General features: G+C 44.1%; 1 protein-coding gene across 4 annotated transcripts in view; it reads right to left on the bottom strand.

Moving 5' to 3' along the window:
* Positions 1–20831, bottom strand: part of TRIO (trio Rho guanine nucleotide exchange factor) — a 3493742-nt gene that overhangs the window by 1345484 nt on the left and 2127427 nt on the right. For all 4 annotated transcript variants that reach the window (XR_012724343.1, XM_075314973.1, XM_075314976.1 and 1 more), the window contains exon 49: positions 5383–5433. Coding sequence is in view for 3 of the 4 variants with exons in the window: in XM_075314973.1 (XP_075171088.1) it covers positions 5383–5433 (51 nt within the window). In the remaining variant the exon portion in view is untranslated. The remainder of the gene's footprint in view (positions 1–5382; positions 5434–20831) is intronic.

Raw genomic sequence — 20831 nt, 5'->3', positions numbered from 1 at the left:
GTTACCAGCGTCCGCGGCTCTCGCTGCCAGTGCCAGCTCCCTGCTCTCTGCACATGTAGCTGCAGTACACATCAGGTAATTAACCCGATGTTTACTGTAGCTAGGAGTGCAGGGAGCCAGCGCTAAGCAGTCTGCGCGGCTCCCTGCTCTCTGCACATGTAGCACAGCGACGCATGTCGTTATGATCGCTGCTGCTTCTGCTGTGTTTGACAGCTAAGCAGCGATCATAACAGCAACTTACAAGGTTGCTGTTGCGTCACAGAAAATGGTGACGTAACAGCGACGTCGTTGTCGCTGTCGCTATGTGTGAACCCAGCTTTAAGGTACTGTCACACATAACGAGATCGCTAGCGAGATCGCAGCTGAGTCACCGTTTTGGTGACGCAGTAGCGATCCCGTTAGCGATCTCGTTATGTGTGACACTTACCAGCGATCAGGCCCCTGCTGTGAGATCGCTAGTCGTTGCTGAATGGTCCAGGTCATTTTCTTCAAAGGCGACGTCCTGCTGGGCAGGACACATCGCTGTGTTTGACACTGTGTGACAGGGTCACAGTGACTGCTGAGATCGTTATACAGGTCGTTACTGCGACCTGTATTGTTCCTGCATCGCTGGTAAGATCTGACTGTGTGACATCTCACGTGCGACCTCCCAGCGACTTACCTGCGGTCGCATCGTTTTCGGAATCGCTGGTAAGTCGTTGTGTGTGACTGGGCCTTTAAGCAACTTCACCACAGGGGTTAATTAGCATATGAAATGCTGCAAAGATTCTGTCCCTTGCAGTCTGAGAGGAGAAGTGGAGGGGGAGGGATGGAGCTGTGGGGAAAAGACTACTGCTCAGCCCAGTTATGTCTCCCACTGTGTTAACAGTTATATCCCCTGAATCAGGTGTAGTGTGATAAACTGTTCACCCCTGGCTCTGGTTTATATGCACTCACCAGTGCTTGTTCTGTGTCCACTGTTCGTCGGTCCTTCTGTGCTGTGATAGTGCCTGCTATGATCTGTGATATCTCAGGCTAGGAGAGCCCGATTTAGATAATTTTGATACCGAAATGATCCAGAGGGAGTCCTCTTGTGCTCTCTTTCGTTCAATAAAGGCTAAGGTCCATCCAAGTTGCTGTATTTTGTAGCTTTGTTGAGTGAAACACAGAGCAGAGGATTTTCACTTCCTCATCACTCTGCTGCCGGCCACACCCCCTCTTTATTATGATTATAGACACATTTTGCTAGATTATATTTTTCTTAATCTGCAATTAGCAAAGGCCATTATTATATGTTTTGTTCCATTTTAACCTTTGTAGTCTTATTGTGTTAGTCCCTTGGCATTTTCAGTCAGTTTTACAATACTATTGTCTGTTATATTATTGTTGTTTTTTGTAATTTGCCTTACAACATGATTTAAGTGTGTATATAATTTTTATTTAACTTCACAATAATTGTTCGTAACAATTATTATTATTTGTAACTTGAATTGAATTTATAAATAAGTGAATTTGCAGTATAATATTCACTAGCAGATATTGAGATTATTGTTATTTTGTTATTACAAGCACTTGTGGAACAGTAATATATTTCAGAGGTTTTGGCTTACTAACAAGTGTAGTCAACACTACTTGCAGACAAAACAGCAATACAGTGGAACCTTGGATTACAAGCATAATTCGTTCCGAGAGTGTGCTCTTCAACCAAGCTACTCTTATATCAAAGCAAATTTTCTCATAGGAAATAATTGAAAAAGAGAAAGGGTATACCTTGCAGGGATCATCAAACACTTAAATAGTTTGAAAAAGTGACAAAACTTTATTGTACATATAGTGTAAACATGTCCTGGCTCGGAGAGCAACAAGAGCTCACAAAAGGATAGACATTAAAAACACTTAAAAAGCCCAACAAGGCATAAAGGCATGAATCCCCAACACACCAACCTCCTATTCAGATATTTATATAATCAATACAGAATATCTGCATAAATAATGTGAGGTACAAAATTACCCTCCCCTCAAGCTGATATATGAAATGTCAAGTCAGAGGAGATATGACAGGCCGGCATATAGTATCAAACATATAACAGTACATAGGAGCATGCTCAAGTGTTAGTGTAACTCAAATCCACACTAAATTTAGAACTTATATACTGCCTATTCAGGTACAGAGGCTTAGTATAAATAAAGAAGTTATTACCAGTGAGACAATGAATAATTGCACTTAGACAATATTCCTTAATGTATCCAAACAGAAAATGATGAATACTGGACCTGACAAGACAATGAACAATACCATGTTAACACCCAACATTACCACTCAATTAATATTTGCATTCAGGAGCAGGGCCACATCAACCAGGCCTGATGATTCTTAATTAAGGAGATGATTCTTAATTAACCCCTTCAGCCGCGGGGCACTTTCCGTTTTTGCGTGTTTTTTGCTCCCCTTCTTCCGAGAGCCGTAACTTTTTTATTTTTCCGTCAATCCTGCCATATGAGGGCTTGTTTTTTGCGGGATAAGTTGTACTTTTAAATGAAAAAATAAGTTTTACCATATGGTGTACTGGAAAACAGCAAAAAAAATCCAAGTGTGGAAAAACTGCAAAAAAAGTGTGATGGCACAATAGGTTTTGGGATGTTTTATTCACGGTATTCACTATATGGTAAAACTGATGTGTGGGTATTATGTCTGAGGTCGGTGCGAGTTTGTAGACACCAAACATTTATAGGTTTACCTGTATCTAAGGGGTTAAAAAAAATTCACAAGTTTGTCCAATAAAAGTGGCGTACGTTTTGCGCCATTTTCCGAAACCCGTAGAGTTCTCATTTTTTGGGATCTATGGCTCAGTGATGGCTTATTTTTTGCATCTTGAGCTGTCGTTTCTAATGGTACCATTTTTGCGCAGATGCTACGTTTTGATCGCCTGTTATTGCACTTTGCGTAAAACTTGCGGCGACCAAAAAACATAATTTTGGCGTTTGGAATTTTTTTGCCACTACGCCGTTTACCAATCAGATTAATTGATTTTATATTTTGATAGATCGGGCATTTCTGAACGCGGCAATACCAAATATGTGTATATTTATTTTTTAACCCTTTAATTTTCAATGGTGGGAAAGGGGGGTGATTTGAACTTTTAGGTTTTTTTTTATTTTTTAAAACTTTTTTTAACCTTTTTTTTTATTTTACTAGTCCCCCTAGGGGGCTATAGTGATCAGCAATCCGATCGCTCTTATCTGTCTGCTGATCAAAGCTATACAGCTGTAAACAGCAGATTCAGTCACTTTCTTTTTCTCTCTGCTCGCGGCCGAGGGAAAACGAAAGAGAAACTTCATAGCTGCAGGCGTCATGACATGACCCTGTGCTACGATGGCAACCACCGAAAGTCACGTGATCACGCAAGTGACTTCCGGTGGGGGCGGCGGTAAGTAAAAAACATGGCCGCGCGCATTTAGATCTTGCTGCCAGACTTTGGCAGCGAGATTTAAGGGGTTAATGGCCGCGGGTGGAAACGATTCCACCCGCGGCTAGCAGGCACACATGTCAGCTGTTGAAAACAGCTGATATGTGTGCCGACCGCCACCTGCTCGCGGCAGGGGGCAAGGCTTAACGGGACACGCTCCATGACTGATATATTACGTCCATGGTCGTGAAGGGGTTAAGGAGGTTGGTGTGTTGGGGATTCATGCCTTTATGCCTTGTTGGGCTTTTTAAGTGTTTTTAACGTCTGTCCTTTTGTGTGCTCTCTGAGCCAGGACATGTTTACACTATATTTACAATAAAGTTTTGTCACTTTTTCAAACTATTTAAGTGTTTGGTAATCCCTGCAAGGTATACCCTTTCTCTTTTTCCTTAAACATTCCTAGCTTGTATACTCGGAGATCTCAGTGGGTGGTACCCTTCTTATATCTAGAATAGGAAATAATTGAAACGCAGACAATTTTTTCCACAACCCAATAATATTTACTGCATTTATACAAACTTAATACAGTAATAGAAAATAATGTAATGTATTCATATAAAATTATTACAGTTCTCTAATACAAAATACTGTACAGTATAGTAAAAAGCATATAAAATAAATTAAACTGCATGTTAGCTTACAATTGTTGCTATGCAGAAGGTACACTATAGAGAAAAAAATTGTGTATAAATATGAGAAGCTTTATTCTAGTACAATACACAAAAAACAGACCCCCAAATCTATTCTCCCCAAAATAAGGGCAGAAATAAGCCAAATGTAGGGTAGAATACTGCACAGGCAATTAGATTACAGTACAAGATATGTGTTGTACTGGTTAGCAGAAAGAAAGTACAATACTGTATCCACAAATGCAAATTCATAGTCAAGCCATATACTATATACTGTACTGTACAACGGTATACTGTATAAAGTAAATATGTACAGAAAGTTACCTCCAGAGTGGGTGAGAGCATGGTGAAAGGATGGAACCGGAAGTGTGCATAGTGAGTATTTGCTCTTATTGCAAAGCACTGCTCTTAAACCAAGTTACAAATTTTTAAAAAGCTTTGCTTGTCTTGGAAAATGCTCTCAAACCAAGTTACTCTTAAGGGGGCTTTACACGCTACGATATCGTTAATGTTTGGTCGCCGGGGTCAAATTGTTAGTGACGCACATCCGGCGTCATTAACGATATCGCAGCGTGTAATACTTACCAGCGACCTTAGGCGACCTCAAAAATGGTGAAAATCGTTCACCGTGGAGAGGTCGTCCCAAAGTCAAAAATCGGTAAGGGTTGTTTAGCGTTGTGGTTCATCGCTCATGCGGCAGCACACATCGCTATGTGTGACACCGCATGAGCGAGGAACGTCTCCTTACCTGCCGCCGGCCGCAATGCGGAAGGAAGGAGGTGGGCGGGATGTTATGTCCTGCTCATCTCCGCCCCTCTGCTTTGATTGGCCGGCCGCTTAGTGACGTTGCGGTGACGTCGCTGTGATGCCGAACATCACTCCCCCTTGAAGGAGGGATTGTTCAGCAGTCACAGCGACGCAGCCGACCAGGTAAGTATGTGTGACGCTGCGTAGCAATAATGTTCGCTACGGCAGCGATCACAAACAATTGCATGCGCGACGGGGGCGGGTACTTACACGGTCGCTATCGCTAGAAATTGCTAGCGATATCGCTACCGTGTAAAGCCCCCTTTAATCTAAGGTTGCGCTATATAAGAATAGGAGTGTGTGTTTTATTTCATATTAGGAAAAAAAATGCGAGGCAGAAAGAAATTCTAAATAGAACTTGTTAAATATTTATCTATAATATCTTAAGAGATCATAACTGTATTTGAAAACATGCTCAAATGTGTTTAGGTGTTTTACTCTAATAATAAATCATCATCAATCCATCATTGCAAAAGGAAATGATTTTCAAAATCAAGTACCTCCAATTCTGCAACATTTACACAGGCTTTTTTTGAATACTTCAGAAAATCCTACAATACAAAAAGATGACAACTAATTTACAATTTTAAACATCTTATATTAAAAAAGGACCTTTCACCACTCAACTGTGAAAATCATGAGGAAGAGGCCAAAGATGTGAATAAAACATTTTTTAACAATAAACACACTAGCACTAACCAAAGGATTAACCTGCTTCAAGGGTATATCCAGGACTTTTAAAAATGAAAATAAAAAATTAAAATGTGCATAATCAACAACAACCAGGTAGTTGATAACTACCCAACTGTCATGCTCGGTGTTGTTCTTTGCCGGCACAGAGCAGCCACAGACCATTCTTGCTGGTGCGCGATTCAGCTGGTTTTGCTGACGTTACATCAACATAGCGACAGTGTCTCATCTGCTCTGCCCTGTAGATGAGGTGGGACAACCGATGTCATACTGATTGACAGCTGGTTCCCCCATATAAGCAGCAAAGAGTCAACTGTCAATAAGCATGACATCGACCATCCAGTCCTGACCAGTCTGCAGAGCAGGAAAGAAGCCTCCAATCTGTTGACGAAGCCATTGTATTGCCAGCAGGAAGAACGCTGCTGGACACAACAGCCAGGTTTTTATTGTTCTGGATACACCCTTTAATAACTAATAAGTAAAATGTGAAAGCTGCTGTAAAAGTGGCAGGCTCCGCCCCTAACAGCCTGTCTGAGGGAGAAGATGTAATGATAGGAAAACTACCACGCTAACATAGTGAGAAATGTAAATAACAATATAAAAAACAATAATAGTAAAAGTGGTGAGATTGTCTCACATTGATAAATATAGTTATAATAATAGAGAGCGCAATAGGGTTTTAACTGGTTAAAAAGTGAGGTACATATGAGAAGACACTTACCTGTCAGGGTTGTGGAAGGCACAACCCCTATTGTATGCATAAAAGATAATGGCGGCTGCCACAGTCCCACGTGGATAATCTTGAGTAGTGAAAAGAAGAATGGGTGTAATACCACGTTACCACCAATGCGAAAAATTTGTTGCTAATAATAGTGAGTTTTATTTTTTAGGTCGACTCGTTTCTGGGATCAAGTCCCCTTCCTCAAGACCAAAGAAATCAACAACATATCCAAGGGGACTTGATCTGAGAAACCCATCAACCTAAAAAATAAAACTCACTATTATCATCAACAAATTTTTCATATTGGTGGCAGCGCGGTATTACACCCATTCTTCCCTTCACTACTCAATATTAAAAATAGAGAGTATAACTAAAGGGCACAAATAAACAAGTACCATATTTTTCATTCTATGAGATGCAAATTTTCCTCCAAATTTGGGTGGAAAGTGGGGAGTGTGTCTTATAGTACTGCTGTGCATGGCTCGCTGTGGGTAAGTGGGGGGAGGCGGCAGTGGAGTCGGTCATAGGAGGCAGGGGCAGGTGTTGTGAATACGTTTTCCAGTTTGGGTCTCCCTCTTGTGGTCAGTGCTGGCGGTGCAGTTGATGTGTGGAATGAAAGCGACACACCTGCAGAGGACTGGCAATCAGGGTCAGATTGGGCTATTTAACTTAGTAGCTTTCTCTTGTTACTTGCCGGTGGTCAATTGCTCCTGTGTGCTACGGACATTCTGTAACCAGCTCTGCTCACTTCCAGAACTACTCTCAAATAAGTGGTATTTGTACCTCTGCTGTTTGTTTTCCACTTTCTTGTTGCTTTTTCTGCTTTGATACTAATGCTTGATTCCTATTTTGTCTGTGTGGAGTTCGTGGTGGACTGGGATCATTCCCTGCTGGGAGTGACTGTATACTTAGCTCCATGATTCTGCAAGGTTTGTGTTTGTCATGCTTGGTATTAATTCAGTCCCTCATCTGTATTAGTGTTTTTGGATTCCAGTAACATCTGATTGCTGGTACAGTGGGGGAGAGGTAGTGTGACCTCAGGATTTTTCCATATCAGTAGTGCTGGTATATATTAGGGTTTTTACGGCTGCAGACAGTTGCTCTTTCCTTACCTATAAAGATAGTTTGGGCCTCATCTTTGCTGAACCTGTCTTTTCTGGCTTTGTATTGTATTTTTCTATTTCACCGTAGCCTTTACATGTGGGGGGCTATCTATCTATCTTTGGGGACTACTCCGAGACAGATTAACTTTCTAAAATTTCTATCTGTGAGATTATTTAGTTCTCCGGCTTTGTTGAGGCATTCAGGTCATCGCAGGTACGCCCCACGGCTACTGTTAGTTGTGTGTCAGGATTAGGTCTGCAATCCAAAACGTTTCCAGCCACTCTGTTATCTTTTTGAGACTCCGCATTTTTTGATCCTCCTCGGTCCCGGAATCATAACAATACCAACAGCTTAACCTAAATTCCAGGGTACTCAAAAGAATGGGAAAAAAAAAGTGTGTCGATCAGCTTACTTCTCAGGTTAAGGATATATCCTATTATCTTGCCAGACACCTGCGTTAGGCTATGTGTCCACGTTGCTTTTTACCTGCTTTTTTGCTGCTTTTTCAACTGCAGCGTTTAATGCCAAAATGGATGTGTTCTGCTGTTCAAGCAAAGTCTATGGGATTTTGGTTTTCTTGTCCCCACTATGCAGTTCAAATTGCAGCCTTTTTGTGGCAGAAATTTGGGCAAAAACTCTGCTTTGCAGTTCAAAACTCAAATGGCAAAAACAATTGACATGTCAATTGTTTTTGCCATTTGAGTTTTGAACTGCAAAGCAGAGTTTTTGCCCAAATTTCTGCCACAAAAAGGCTGCAGTTTGAACTGCATAGTGGGGACAAGAAAACCAAAATCCCATAAACTTTGCTTGAAAAGCAGAACACAACCATTTTGGCATTAAACGCTGCAGTTAAAAAAGCAGCAAAAAAGCAGGTAAAAAGCAACGTGGACACATAGCCTTAGAACCTAAAATACCTTTACCGGATTTGTTCTCTGGGGATCGGTCTAAATTTATGAACTTCAAGAACAATTATAGGTTATTTTTTGCCTTGAAACCCAAGTCCTCAGGGTCTTCCAGGCAGCTAGTTCAGATTATCTCTCTGCTGCGTGGTGACCCCCAGGATTGGGCCTTTTTCCTGGCGCCTTAAGATCCTGCTCTTGCTGATGTGGATTTTTTTTCAGGCTCTAGGGTTGTTATACGATTAACCTAATGCTATTGATCAAGCCGAGAAAACTTTATTGGCTTTGATCCAGGGTCAGGAACCTGCAGAGATATACTGTCAGAAATATAATAAGTGGGTGGCCTTACTAAGCGGAATGATGCGGCTCTTGCGGCTCTCTTTCGGAAGGGGTTGGCAGAGCCTGTAAAGGATGTTATGGTGGGCTTTCCTATCCCCTCTGGTCTCGATGCCTCTATGTCATTGGCCATTCAGATTGATATACGTTTACATGAATGTAAAACAATGTGTGCAGAGGTGTCGCTCTCAGAGCGGTCTCCGGAGTCTATGCAGTGTGATAGGGTCCTTTCTAGGGCAGAAAGGCAGGATTTTAGACGACGTAATTAGCTATGTTTTTGTTCTGTGGAGACGCCTCTCATACTATTTCTGTCTGCCCTAAGCGCGATAAACGATTTGCCCATTCATTTACTTTGGGCGGTTTACAGTCTAAGTTTCTTTTGTCAGTTTCTTTGATCTGTTCCCTATCATCATTTTCGGCTATGGCTTTTATTAATTCAAGAGCTGCCCTGAACTTCATGGATTTTGGGTTTGCTGAGCGTTGTGGTTTCCTATGGTGCCTTTGCATTCTCCTATTCCTTTCAGGGGTATTGATGCTACTCCTTTAGCTGAAAAAAAAACCCCAGTTTTGGACCCAGGTGACCATGCGGGTCGCGCCTGACCATTAGGAGATTTGTAAGTTTTTGGTCTTGCATAATTTGCATGATATTTTGGTACTGGGATTTCCTTGGTTGCAAGCCCATAATCCAGTTCTTGATTGGACTTCTTTATCTGACCAGTTGGGGCTGCCAATATGTGCATCATGATACTCCTGTTTTGTCTTTTTCATCTCAGACACGGGAGGTCCCTGACTATTTGGCGGATTTCATGAATGTGTTTAATGAGACCGAGGCCGCATCTTTCCCTCCGCATAGGGACTTTGATTGCGCTATTGAATTGGTGCCTGGTTGTAAATTTCCTAAGGGAAGGCTTTTCAATTTACCTGTGCCTGAACATGTTGCTATGCGGACTTAAGCGGGCTTTACACGCTACGACATCGCTCAAGTGATCTCGTTGGGGTCACGGAATTTGTGACGCACATCCGGTCGCTTTAGCGATGCCGTTGCGTGTGACACCTATGAGCGATTTTTCATCGTCGCAAAAACGTGAAAAATCGCTCATCGGTGACATGGGGGTCCATTCTCAAATATCGTTACTGCAGCAGTAACGAAGCTGTTCCTCGTTCCTGCGGCAACACACATCGCTCCGTGTGACACCACAGGAACGAGGAACCTCACCTTACCTGCGTCCCGGCCACAATGCGGAAGGAAGGAGGTGGGCGGGATGTTACGTCCCGCTCATCTCTGCCCCTCCGCTTCTATTGGGCGGCGGTTCAGTGACGCTGCTGTGACGTCGCTGTGACGCTGAACGAACTGCCCCCTTAGAAAGGAGGCAGTTCGCCGGTCACAGCGTCATTGCAGGGAAGGTAAGTCCATGTGACGGGTCCGGGCGATGTTGTGCGACATGGGCAGCGATTGGCCCGTGTCGCACAACCGATGGGGGCGGGTATGCACGCTGGCGATATCGGTACCGATATCGCAGTGTGTAAAGTGGCCTTTACATTAAAGAGTCTTTGGAGAAGGGTCACATTAGACCCTCATCTTCCCCTTTTGCGCCGTTTTTTATTGTGGCCGAGAAGGATGGTTCATTGCGGCATTGATTATCATCTCCTTAATAAAATCACGGTTAAATATCAGTATCCATTGCCTTTGATTTCCGACCTGTATTCTAGAGTGAGGGGTGCTAGTTGGTTTACTAAACTCGATCTTCAGGGACAATATAATCTCATTCGCATTAAACAGGGTGATGAATGGAAGACGGCGTTTAATACACCTGAGGGGCATTTTGGGTACCTAGTGATGCCCTTTGGGCTCACTAATGCCCCTTCCGTCTTTCAATCTTTCATGAATGATATTTTCCGGGACTTTGTGGACAAATTCTTGATTATCTATTTGGATGACATTTTGATTTTTTTCTCATGACTGGGATTCTCATGTTGAACAGGTTTGGACAGTATTTCAGGTTCTCAGGGACAATGCGTTATATGTCAAGGGATCGAAATGTCTGTTTGGCATACAAAAGGTCTCTTTTTTGAGGTTTATTTTGCCCCCATCTTCTATTGAGATGGATCCGGTCAAGGTTCAGGCCATTCATAATTGGGTACAGCCTACTTCTTTGAAAAGCCTTCAGAAGCTTTGGGGTTTTTCTAATTTCTATCGTAAATTCATAGGCAATTTTTCCAGTATTGTCAAGCCATTGACTGATTTGACCAAGAAGGGAGCTGATGTTGTGAATTGGTTCTCAGAGGTAGTCTTGGCTTTTCAGGAGCTGAAAAGGAGGTCTACTTCTGCTCCGGTCGTGCGGCAGCCTGATGTGTTTATTCCTTTTCAGGTGGAGATCGATGACTCGGAGATTGAAGCTGGGGCTGTCTTGTCTCAAAGGGACCCTTTGACTTCTAGAATTAGACCCTGTGATTTTTTTTCCCGGAAATTTTCACCACCAGAGCGAAATTATGATGTGGGGAATCGGGAATTATTGGCTATGACGTGGGCTTTTGAAGAATGGCAACTGTGGCTGGAGGGGCGAGACATCAAATTGTAGTACTTACTGATCATAAAAATTTGATCTACCTTGAATCTGCCAGGAGGTTGAATCCTAAGCAGGCTAGATGGGCCTTGTTTTTCACGTGCTTTAATTTTGTTGTCTCTTATATTCCTGGTACTAAGAATATTAATGCGGATGCCCTTTCTAGGAGTTTCTTTGCTGAGTCTTTGGATGTGACCGAGCCTGCTACCATCCTGCATGAAGGAGTGATTCTCTCTGCGATTTCACACGATTTGAGGAGTAGAGAGTGATGTCTGAAGTTCTTTGTTCTGTGTTGACTGGTCATCCTGGGATTTTTGGCACCAGGGATTTGGTGAGTAAGTTCTTTTGGTGGCCTTCTCTTTCTCATGATGTGAGGAGTTTTGTGCAGTCCTGTTAGATCTGTTCTAGATCCAAGTCTTCTTGTTCTCGTTCTAGTAGACTATTATTGCCATTGCTGGTGCCTTAGAGACCATGGACTCACATCTCTCTGTACAAGATTTCTCCCGTGCATCCCCCATACTCTGGAACGCTCTACCTCAGCACATCAGACTCTCCACGACCGTGGAAAGCTTCAAGAGGAACCTCAAGACCCACCTCTTCCAACAAGCCTACAACCTACAATAGCCTTCAGCCCAGTAGACCACTGCGCAACCAGCTCTGTCCTCACCTATTGTACCATCACCCATTCCCTGTAGACTGTGAGCCCTCGCGGGCAGGGTCCTCTCTCCTCCTATACCAGTCTGTCTTGTACTGTTAATGATTGTTGTACGTATACCCTCTTTCACTTGTAAAGCGCCATGGAATAAATGGCGCTATAATAATAAATAATAATAATAATAATAAAATAATAATAATAATTTTATTTCTGATCTCCCTGTTTCTCAGGGGATGACGATTATTTGGGGAATGTTGTGTCCTATAGGGGAGTCCAGTTTGCGTCTAGATTCTGGAGAGCTTTTTGTTCTAGGCTGGGAGTTGAGTTGTTCTTCTCCTCTGCATTTCATCCTCAGACCAATGGACAGACGGAAAGGACAAATCAGACTTTGTAAACCTATTTGTGCTGTTTTGTGTTGGCTGATCAGGATGACTGGGTTTGTTTTTTTGTCCTTGGCTGATTTTGCTCTTAATAATAGAGTTAGTTCGGCCACTTTGATGTCTCCTTTCTTTTTGCAATTTCGGGTTTCATAATCGGTTTTCTTCGGGGCAGATGGAGGCTTCCGCCTGCCCGGGTGTTGATTCGGCAGTGGAGAAAATGCAGCATATTTGGGATCAAGTGGTGGACAAATTGTCCCACTCCCAAGAAAATGCCCAACGGTTTGCCAACCGACGTAGGACTGTGGGTCCCCGGTTTAAGGTAGGGGACTTGGTCTGCTTATCTTCCAGACATGTTCCTATGAAAGTTTCTTCCCCGAAATTTAAGCCAAGATGTATTGGACCTTATAAAATTTCGATGGTAATTAATCCTGTTTCTTTCCGTTTGGCTCTTCCAGAGACTTTCAAAATTCACAATGTCTTTCATAAGTCTTTGTTGAAAAAATATGTTGAACCAGTAGTGCCCATGGCTGCGCCTCCTGATCCTGTGGTGGTCAAAGGGGATCTGGAATATATAGTGGAAAAAAATTTGGATTCCCGTATTGCTAGATGGAAGCTCCAGTATCTGTTCAAGTGGAAAGGTTACGGTCAGGAGGATAATTCTTGGGTGGTTGCTTCTGACATACATGCTGATAGCTTGATCCATGCTTTTCATTGAGCCCATCCTGACAAACCCAGGGGTTCCAGTGAGGATTCGGTGACCCCTCCTCAAGGGAGGGGGTACTGTTGTGAATACGTTTTCCAGTTTGGGTCTCCCTCTTGTGGTCAGTGCTGGCGGTGCAGTTGATGTGTGGAATGAAAGCGACACACCTGCAGAGGACTGGCAATCAGGGTCAGATTGGGCTATTTAACTTAGTAGCTTTCTCTTGTTACTTGCCGGTGGTCAATTGCTCCTGTGTGCTACGGACATTCTGTAACCAGCTCTGCTCACTTCCAAAACTACTCTCAGATAAGTGGTATTTGTACCTCTGCTGTTTGTTTTCCACTTTCTTGTTGCTTTTTCTGCTTTGATACTAATGCATGATTCCTATTTTGTCTGTGTGGAGTTGGTGGTGGAATGGGATCATTCCCTGCCGGGAGAGTCTGTATACTTAGCTCCATGATTCTGCAAGGTTTGTGTTTGTCATGCTTGGTAATAATTCAGTCCCTCATCTGTAATAAGGCCGCTTTACACGCTACAATTTGTCTGACAATCTCATTAGTGATGTGACACGCCCCCAGATCGTAGTTATGATTTGCCGAGATCGCTCATAGGTCATTTATTAGCAGTCACACGTAACGATCTCACAAGCGACGTAAAATCGTTCAGCGATCGATTGTTTGACAAAGGCGGTCGTGTGGATGTTGTTCATCGTTTGCAGGGTGTCAAACGTTCCAATGTCTGCTGCGTTCCAAACGATGAACAATATTTTGAAAGTGAACGACATATGAACGATTAACGATTTTCAACCTATTTACGATCGTTTGGAGTCGCATGTAGGTGTCACATGCAACGACGTCGGTAACGATGCCGGATGTGCGTCACGGAATCCGTGACCTCGACGACATATCGTCAGATAAATCGTAGCTTGTAACGCTGCCTTTAGTGTTTTTGGATCCCAGTAACATCTGAGTGCTGGTACAGTGGGGGGGAGGTTGTGTGATCTCAGGATTTTTCCATATCAGTAGTGCTGGTATATAATAGGGTTTTTACGGCTGCAGACAGTTGCTCTTTCCTATCCTTTCGTATAAAGATAGTTTGGGCCTCCCCTTTGCTGAACTTGTCTTTTCTGGCTTTGTATTGTATTTTTCTATATCCCCATAGCCTTTACATGTGGGGGGCTATCTATCTTTAGGGACTACTCCGAGGCAGATTAGCTTTTTTATATTTCTATCTGTGAGATTATTTAGTTCTCCGGCTTTGTCGAGGCGTCCAGGTCATCATAGGCACGCTCCACGGCTACTGTTTGTTATGTGTCAGGATTAGGTCTGCAGTCCATTAAGTTTCCAGCCACTCTGTTATCTTTTTGGGATTCCGCATTTTTTGATCTCCTCGGTCCCTGAATCCTAACAGGCAGGGTTACCACTGCAGGGAGCTGGCGACTGTAGAGAGCACGTTTGCTCGCTTTTAAAGGAAAGGAATATTCATTGTTTCACAAGCCCATAATCCTGCCCACCTCTCAGCACTGAAGTCGGTGCCAAGAGTTGGTTGGGATTATAGGAGTAGGAAGCAGTGAACATTCATTTTCTAGGGGAGACACAGATTGCTCTAGCCACCGGCTTACTGCAATGGCTGGGGTCATCACGTGTGCCAGCTATTAAAGAAAATGAATATTGACTACTCATTATGTCCATAATTTAGGGCACGGAGAGCAGTGAATTTTCATTTTGGATTAGTCGGCATTTGACATTGGCATCAGAAAAGGACGCTGCGCACCAGGGGCGAAATGGAAGGTGAATAGAATTGTTTAGTACTTTATATGTGAGGCAAAATGGGAGGCATATGCACCAGGATGTAAAACATGTATACCAAGATGGGCCCAGGATGGGGATCATATTAACCAGGATAGGGGACATACAGTGGGGAAAAAAAGTATTTTAAACACTGCTGATTTGGGAAGTTTTTCTGCCTACAAAGCATGGAGAGGTCTGTAATTTTTATCGTACTGTTCAACTGTGACAGAATAAAAAAACAAATCCAGATAATCCACATTGTATGATTTTTAAATAATTAATTTGAATTTTACTGCATGAAATAAGTATTTGGTTACCTACCAGTACCAACCAGCAAGAATTCTGGCTCTCATAGACCTGTTACTTTTTTTTTTTATCCCTTCACCCCAGGGAGATTTTCCGTTTTTTGTTTTTTTTATTGCTCCCCTTCTTCCGAGAGCCATAACTTTTTTTTATTTTTCCGTGAATCTTGCCATATGAGGGCTTGGTATTTGCGGGATGAGTTGTACTTTTAAATGAAACCATAAGTTTTACCATATAGTGTACTGGAAAATAGCAAAAGATTTCCAAGTTCGGAAAAGTGGCAATAAAAGTGTGATTGCACGATTGTTTTTGGGGTATCTTATTCACCGTGTTCATTGTATGGTAAAACTGATCTGTCGGTGTGATGCCTCAGGTCAGTATGAGGTTGTAGACACCAAACATGTATAGATTAACTTATCTAAAGGGTTAAAAAAAATCAGAAGTTTGTCTAAAAAAAAGACTTTTTGTGCTATTTTCCGCGATCTGTAGCATTCACTTTATGGGGCTCAGTAACAGCTTATTTTTTGCAACTTGAGCTGACGTTTTTAATGGTACCATTTTTGCACAGGTGCTACATTTTAATCGCCTCTTATTGCATTTTGTGCAAAATTTGCAACAACCAATAACATAATTTTGGCATTTGGAATTTTTTTGCCGCTACGTCGTTTACCAATCAGATTATTTAATTTCATATTTTGATTGATCGGGCATTTCTGAATGCAGCGATACCAAATATGTGTATATTTTTTATATTTTTAACCCTTTAATTTTCAATGGAGGGAATGGGGGTGATTTGAACATTTAGGTTTTTTTTATAAGTTGTTTTTTTTTTTTTACTGGTCCCCCTAGCGGGCTATAAGGATCAGCAGTCTGATCGCTGGCTTATTTCTCCTGATCAGAGCAGCATCGGTCTGATCAGGAGAAATGCTGCGTTACTGTTACAGCCGGCTCTGTCAGCTGTAACAAGAACTACATTATGATAGCGACAGGAGTCAGCACATGTCCCTGTGCTACCACTGGCTTCCCGTGATCGCGTCATAAGACCCCCGATGGTGGTGGGGAAAGGCGCATTCCCTGCTGCGGCGCTTTAAATCATGCGGTCACATTTTGATCGCGATTTAGGGGTTAACAGGCATGGGCAGATGGCAGATCCACCTGCAAGGCACACATGTCTGCTGTTCAAATCAGCAGACAGGGGCAGGGATCACCACCGGCTCACCACAGCAGCAAATGGTGATCACCTCTTCCTGATTTAGTAAGTACCATTACGCCCTAGGTCATGAAGAGGTTAAGAAGCCCTCCTGCTTTGCATTCATTACCTTTCCACCTTGGCCAAGACCAAACAGCTGTTTAATGACACCAGGGACAACATTGTAGACCTGCACAAGGCTGGGATGGGTTACAGAACAATAGTCAAGCAGTTTGGTGAAAAGGCAACTGTTGGCGCAATTATTAGAAAATGGAAGAAACACAAGATGACTGTCAATCTTACTCGGTCTGGGGCTACATTCATGAACTCACCTCGTGGGGTAAAGATGATTCTTAGTAAGGACAGGAATCAGCCAATTTGGAAGACCTGATTTCTTTGGTTACTAGGCTGACCTTAGGTTCCAGAAACGATTTATGGAAGTGAAACGTGATAAGAGATCTATTCATCTGGCCCATCCCTCCAGAAGCTGCCGATGTCCCAGTTTATGGTTACAGCTCCTGCTCCTGAACCCATGCATAACGACCATGTCAAGATGTCGGATCAATGTCGAGCCTACTGTCTTGCCATGAGACTGTGATTCTACTGCGGAGATGGAGAACACGTCATTCATGAGTGTCCCATGAGGCTGAAAAGAAATTTAGTTCCTGTAGCCCCAGTGATGCCTACCCTTGATGTCAGAGCCATCTTCCTTTCAGGGTCCAGGAAGGAGTCCCCCCAGCAGCCACCATCCAATCCTCCATATGCATTGGCCATGTCTTCACCTACAATCTCTAAAAGACAAGTTGCTGGAGAAGAAACCTCCTTCAGGCCTGGAGATGTTGGGTGTAAAGGAAAGGATACTGTAGCGCCATCGTATCTGCAGGGACATCAACTGAACACTGCAGCTGGGTCACGTCTTTCCTTGCTGCCACGCGGTGGCCCATATGATCTACTGCATCCCTCTCCTCCGGGAGCCTGTGTACCTTGCACAGGATCCACAGGAGTACACTTAGTACTAGCGCACGCAAACAGTCCTCCTCTTAAGGGTCTGGTGTGCTACTTCAAGGATATGCCTCTCAGCCCATGGCTGAGAGGCATTATGTATTTAATGCACCCTCCCAATAGGGGAGAGGCCTGTGCAACACCTTCCATTAGTCAATGTCCTGTTTGTCTAGTTGTCAGGTCCATGCTCCTGCCCTGCATCCACTACCTATATCTGTGTCCACCTTCCCATTCCAGATCTGTGCCTACTGTGCCCACCATTTCAATTAGTATCCGTTGTCCTTAATGCTTCAGCCATCCCCGCTATATTCACCTTGCACGAGAGACTGTACCTGCCTATACCTGTGTACGTACCTGCCCTGGGGATTACCTGCCACTGTCCCGGTCACTACCCTGGGAAAGGAACCTGGTGTCCGCCTCGTGGTAGGCACATAGGTAATCCTCTCCCACTAAAGGGTAAAGCCTGTGGTCCAGTGGATCTACTACTCCCGCACACTGCTTCTACACCAGTTGCAAGCATTACAGGAATAACGTGCTAGCACTTGGGATAGTTGCAGAGTGCTTTATCTGACAAGTGCTGCTAACAGATCACAGCTCGACAAAAGAGAGATGTAGTGTGCAATCAGCAGGTGTCACATATATTATTCTTATTATTATTTATTATTATTATAGCGCCATTTATTCCATGGCACTTTACAAGTAAAAAGAGCTCTACATAATTAAAAAAAGAACAATAATCATGAACAATACAAGACACATACTGGTACAGGAGGAGAGAGGACCCTGCCCACAAGGAGTCACAGTCTACAGGGGATGGGTGAGGATATGGTAGGTGAGTGTAGAGCTGGTCATGTAGCAGTATAGTGGAGTGAGTTTTATTCCAGGTATGGATATGCTGTGCTACCTGGAATTGATGTAGAGGTGTTTTGACAAGTGCTGGTAATAAACAACACTGATCTTATCTCACAGCACTGACATGCGGAGAGATGGGGAGCTGTAATGCGCTCTGCATATATCTCAGTTATTGATTAATTATTTCGATACCTGAGGTAGAGGCAGAACAGGGTTTCTATTGACACACAACTCTGTTCCTCTAACCCTGCAGAGTAATCCCCGTCAGTTAGCAAGATGTGACCAGTTTAGACATGGGAAAGACCATTCTACGGTAATATTCTTTGGGGCGTTTTCTTTATTTTAGCCCAATGTAAAATTTCTGGTTAAAATTGAAATTAGCATATATGCTTTATAGCTACTGTATTTCCCCAGAAAAAAAATCCTACGCCGAAAATAAGCCATAGCATGATTATACAGGATTTTTTTAAATTAGGTTTCAAATATAAGCCCTACTCCAAAAATAAAACCTAGTTACAGTCATAGCTGGCATTAAGGAGAGTCAAACTTCACAATTTCTCAGGGCCCCACTCTCTTTGGGACCCCATCAGTTGTATTCCAAGGTTCAGATTGTTTAAGGACCTGTGAATTCCTTCACAGACATGTGACCACAGGTCTCTTAATTGCAAGAGTCTAAAAGAACTGAACAGGAGACAGGCTGGTATGCAGGACTGGCAGAGCAAACTTGAAAATTTCACAGGTGCCCAATTCTCCTAGGGGCCCCTCTTATTTTCGGGGAAACACGGTAATATCTACACAATGGAAATGAGAAATTAAAAAGAAATATAGTCTTTTATTCAGATTTTCAGCCTTTTCAACATGATGTGGCCAGCTTAACACGTAAAATTTGGTGAAAGGTTTTCTTTAAAGGTAATGGGCACTCAATTCATACTGCCCAAACCATAGGCAGCATGAAACAGAACCTGGCTGCATGATTGTTGCCAAATATGTTTTTATGTGAATCACCCCAGCATTTTTAGAAAAAACAAACTCCACAGCTGGCTTTTCAAACCATGAAGAGAGACTGGACATTCACTCCAGTTGATTGACAATCAACTGGAGCAAAGTTATGAGAGCAGACTGGTGGTGGTGTGGCGCCCCTGACCTGGTCAGGCACCACTGAGTACTGCACCCATGCTGGGGACAGTACAATACAGGTAATCCAGAAGGCTGACCGAGGTGTGACTACACAGGCGCATAGTGATCAGGTCTCACACATGTACCTTTGAGAGGACCCCTGGGGATCCCGGGAGGGGGCAAAGCCTTCACCTCCACTGGAAGAGTGGAGGGGGCGAAGCCTCCATCTCCACTCAAGGGGTGTGGTAAGAGAGCCTGGTTGCTAGGTGGCGTAGGCAGGCACAAAAGGGAGAAGGAAGAGAGCAGTCTGAAGCAGAGGGAGGAGTGAGGAGCATGGAAGCGGAGCTCTGACAGGAGCAGCAGTGAAGGTTCCACAAGTGAGCCGGTTTAGTGTGCAGTCCAGGGAGAACAGACGTCAGGAGCAGACCCTGGAGCTGTGGCAGTCTAACAGCGCCCGCGCAGTGACTACCGACGGGGGAGAACGGTCACCTAGTAGTGCTACCCGAAATCCATCTTCAGCTAAAGAGAGAGCAACGGAGTGGGAAGTAAGGAGACTGCTAGGGAGTTACCAGGCCCAAACGGGTAGTAGGTCCCAGTGCAGGGATAGATCCACCTTTCCTTGCCAAACCTGCTTGAGGGGGTACTTTACACCCCCAAGATCACACTACAAATTCCGCAGCCACGTCGCCACAGTTAGGGCCTATAGTTCACAGGAGGCAAGCAGCTGGAGTGATCTGGTCCAGGCTACAAGCAAACGGGCAAAACGAAGGGGAGAGAGGCTTCAGCAACTTCCCTGGGTGACCCCCATAGGGACTAAAAGTCGGGGTTACCCCAAAACGCAAAGGGCTAAGGAAGGCGAGTCGGTAGTCACCCTCATCAGTCAGCCTGAAGGACACCTGGTTCCAGCCTGGGTCATCCCAGCTACGCCCGGGTTACTCACTCTGCCACCTTCCGTGAGTAAAACCCCTGAAAGACATTCTGCTTGTGTGGAGTTATTCTGCGCCTTGTGGTTCTACACACTTACACAGGGCCCTGGGGCTTGCCTCACTCTCAGGAGGCTATTACAACTGGCTGCACCCATCATCAGCCCCAGGCATCCCTTAATATGCAGTGGCGGTCCCCACTGACCGCAATTCTGAGAGTGGCGTCACGACAATCCTAGAAGAAGGTTCCCTACCTGTGACCAGACTGTTCCATCCACGTGGAGTCCCTGAAGGTAATGCACCGACACAGTACATGCGGGGCTTCACATCTGGCGTCACGAACAGGATAAGGACTAGACCTGTACAGACAGGTGACCATGTGCCTGGGCGGTCCGCTTGAAAAATTGGAAGCGCCGCCATATTGCCACCATGAAAAGCGCGCCGAAAAACAACAGCAGCCCGCGCTGGGAGAAGTTACCGCCCACGAAGAGGTGTGGCTACCCAGAGATCCCCTGCAGGGTCCTGACCTCGCAAGTGAAGAGAGCGGAGGCGTTCAGAGACGTCGGGACAGAAAGGGAGCCAGAAGCCTGCTACTGGAAGAGGCAGAGCAGAAACTGAAGAGCCTGCTACTGGAGGCAGCGACGAGTCCACTGCTGGGAAATCGTGCAGAAGAAGGCGCAGAGGAAATGGCGTCTGAACGCAGAAACCCAGAGCCAGGCTCCACT

The sequence above is a fragment of the Anomaloglossus baeobatrachus genome, chromosome 6 (genome assembly GCF_048569485.1).
Source record: "Anomaloglossus baeobatrachus isolate aAnoBae1 chromosome 6, aAnoBae1.hap1, whole genome shotgun sequence".
Classification (NCBI taxonomy): domain Eukaryota; kingdom Metazoa; phylum Chordata; class Amphibia; order Anura; family Aromobatidae; genus Anomaloglossus; species Anomaloglossus baeobatrachus.
This window is presented reverse-complemented; position numbering and strand designations above follow the sequence as displayed.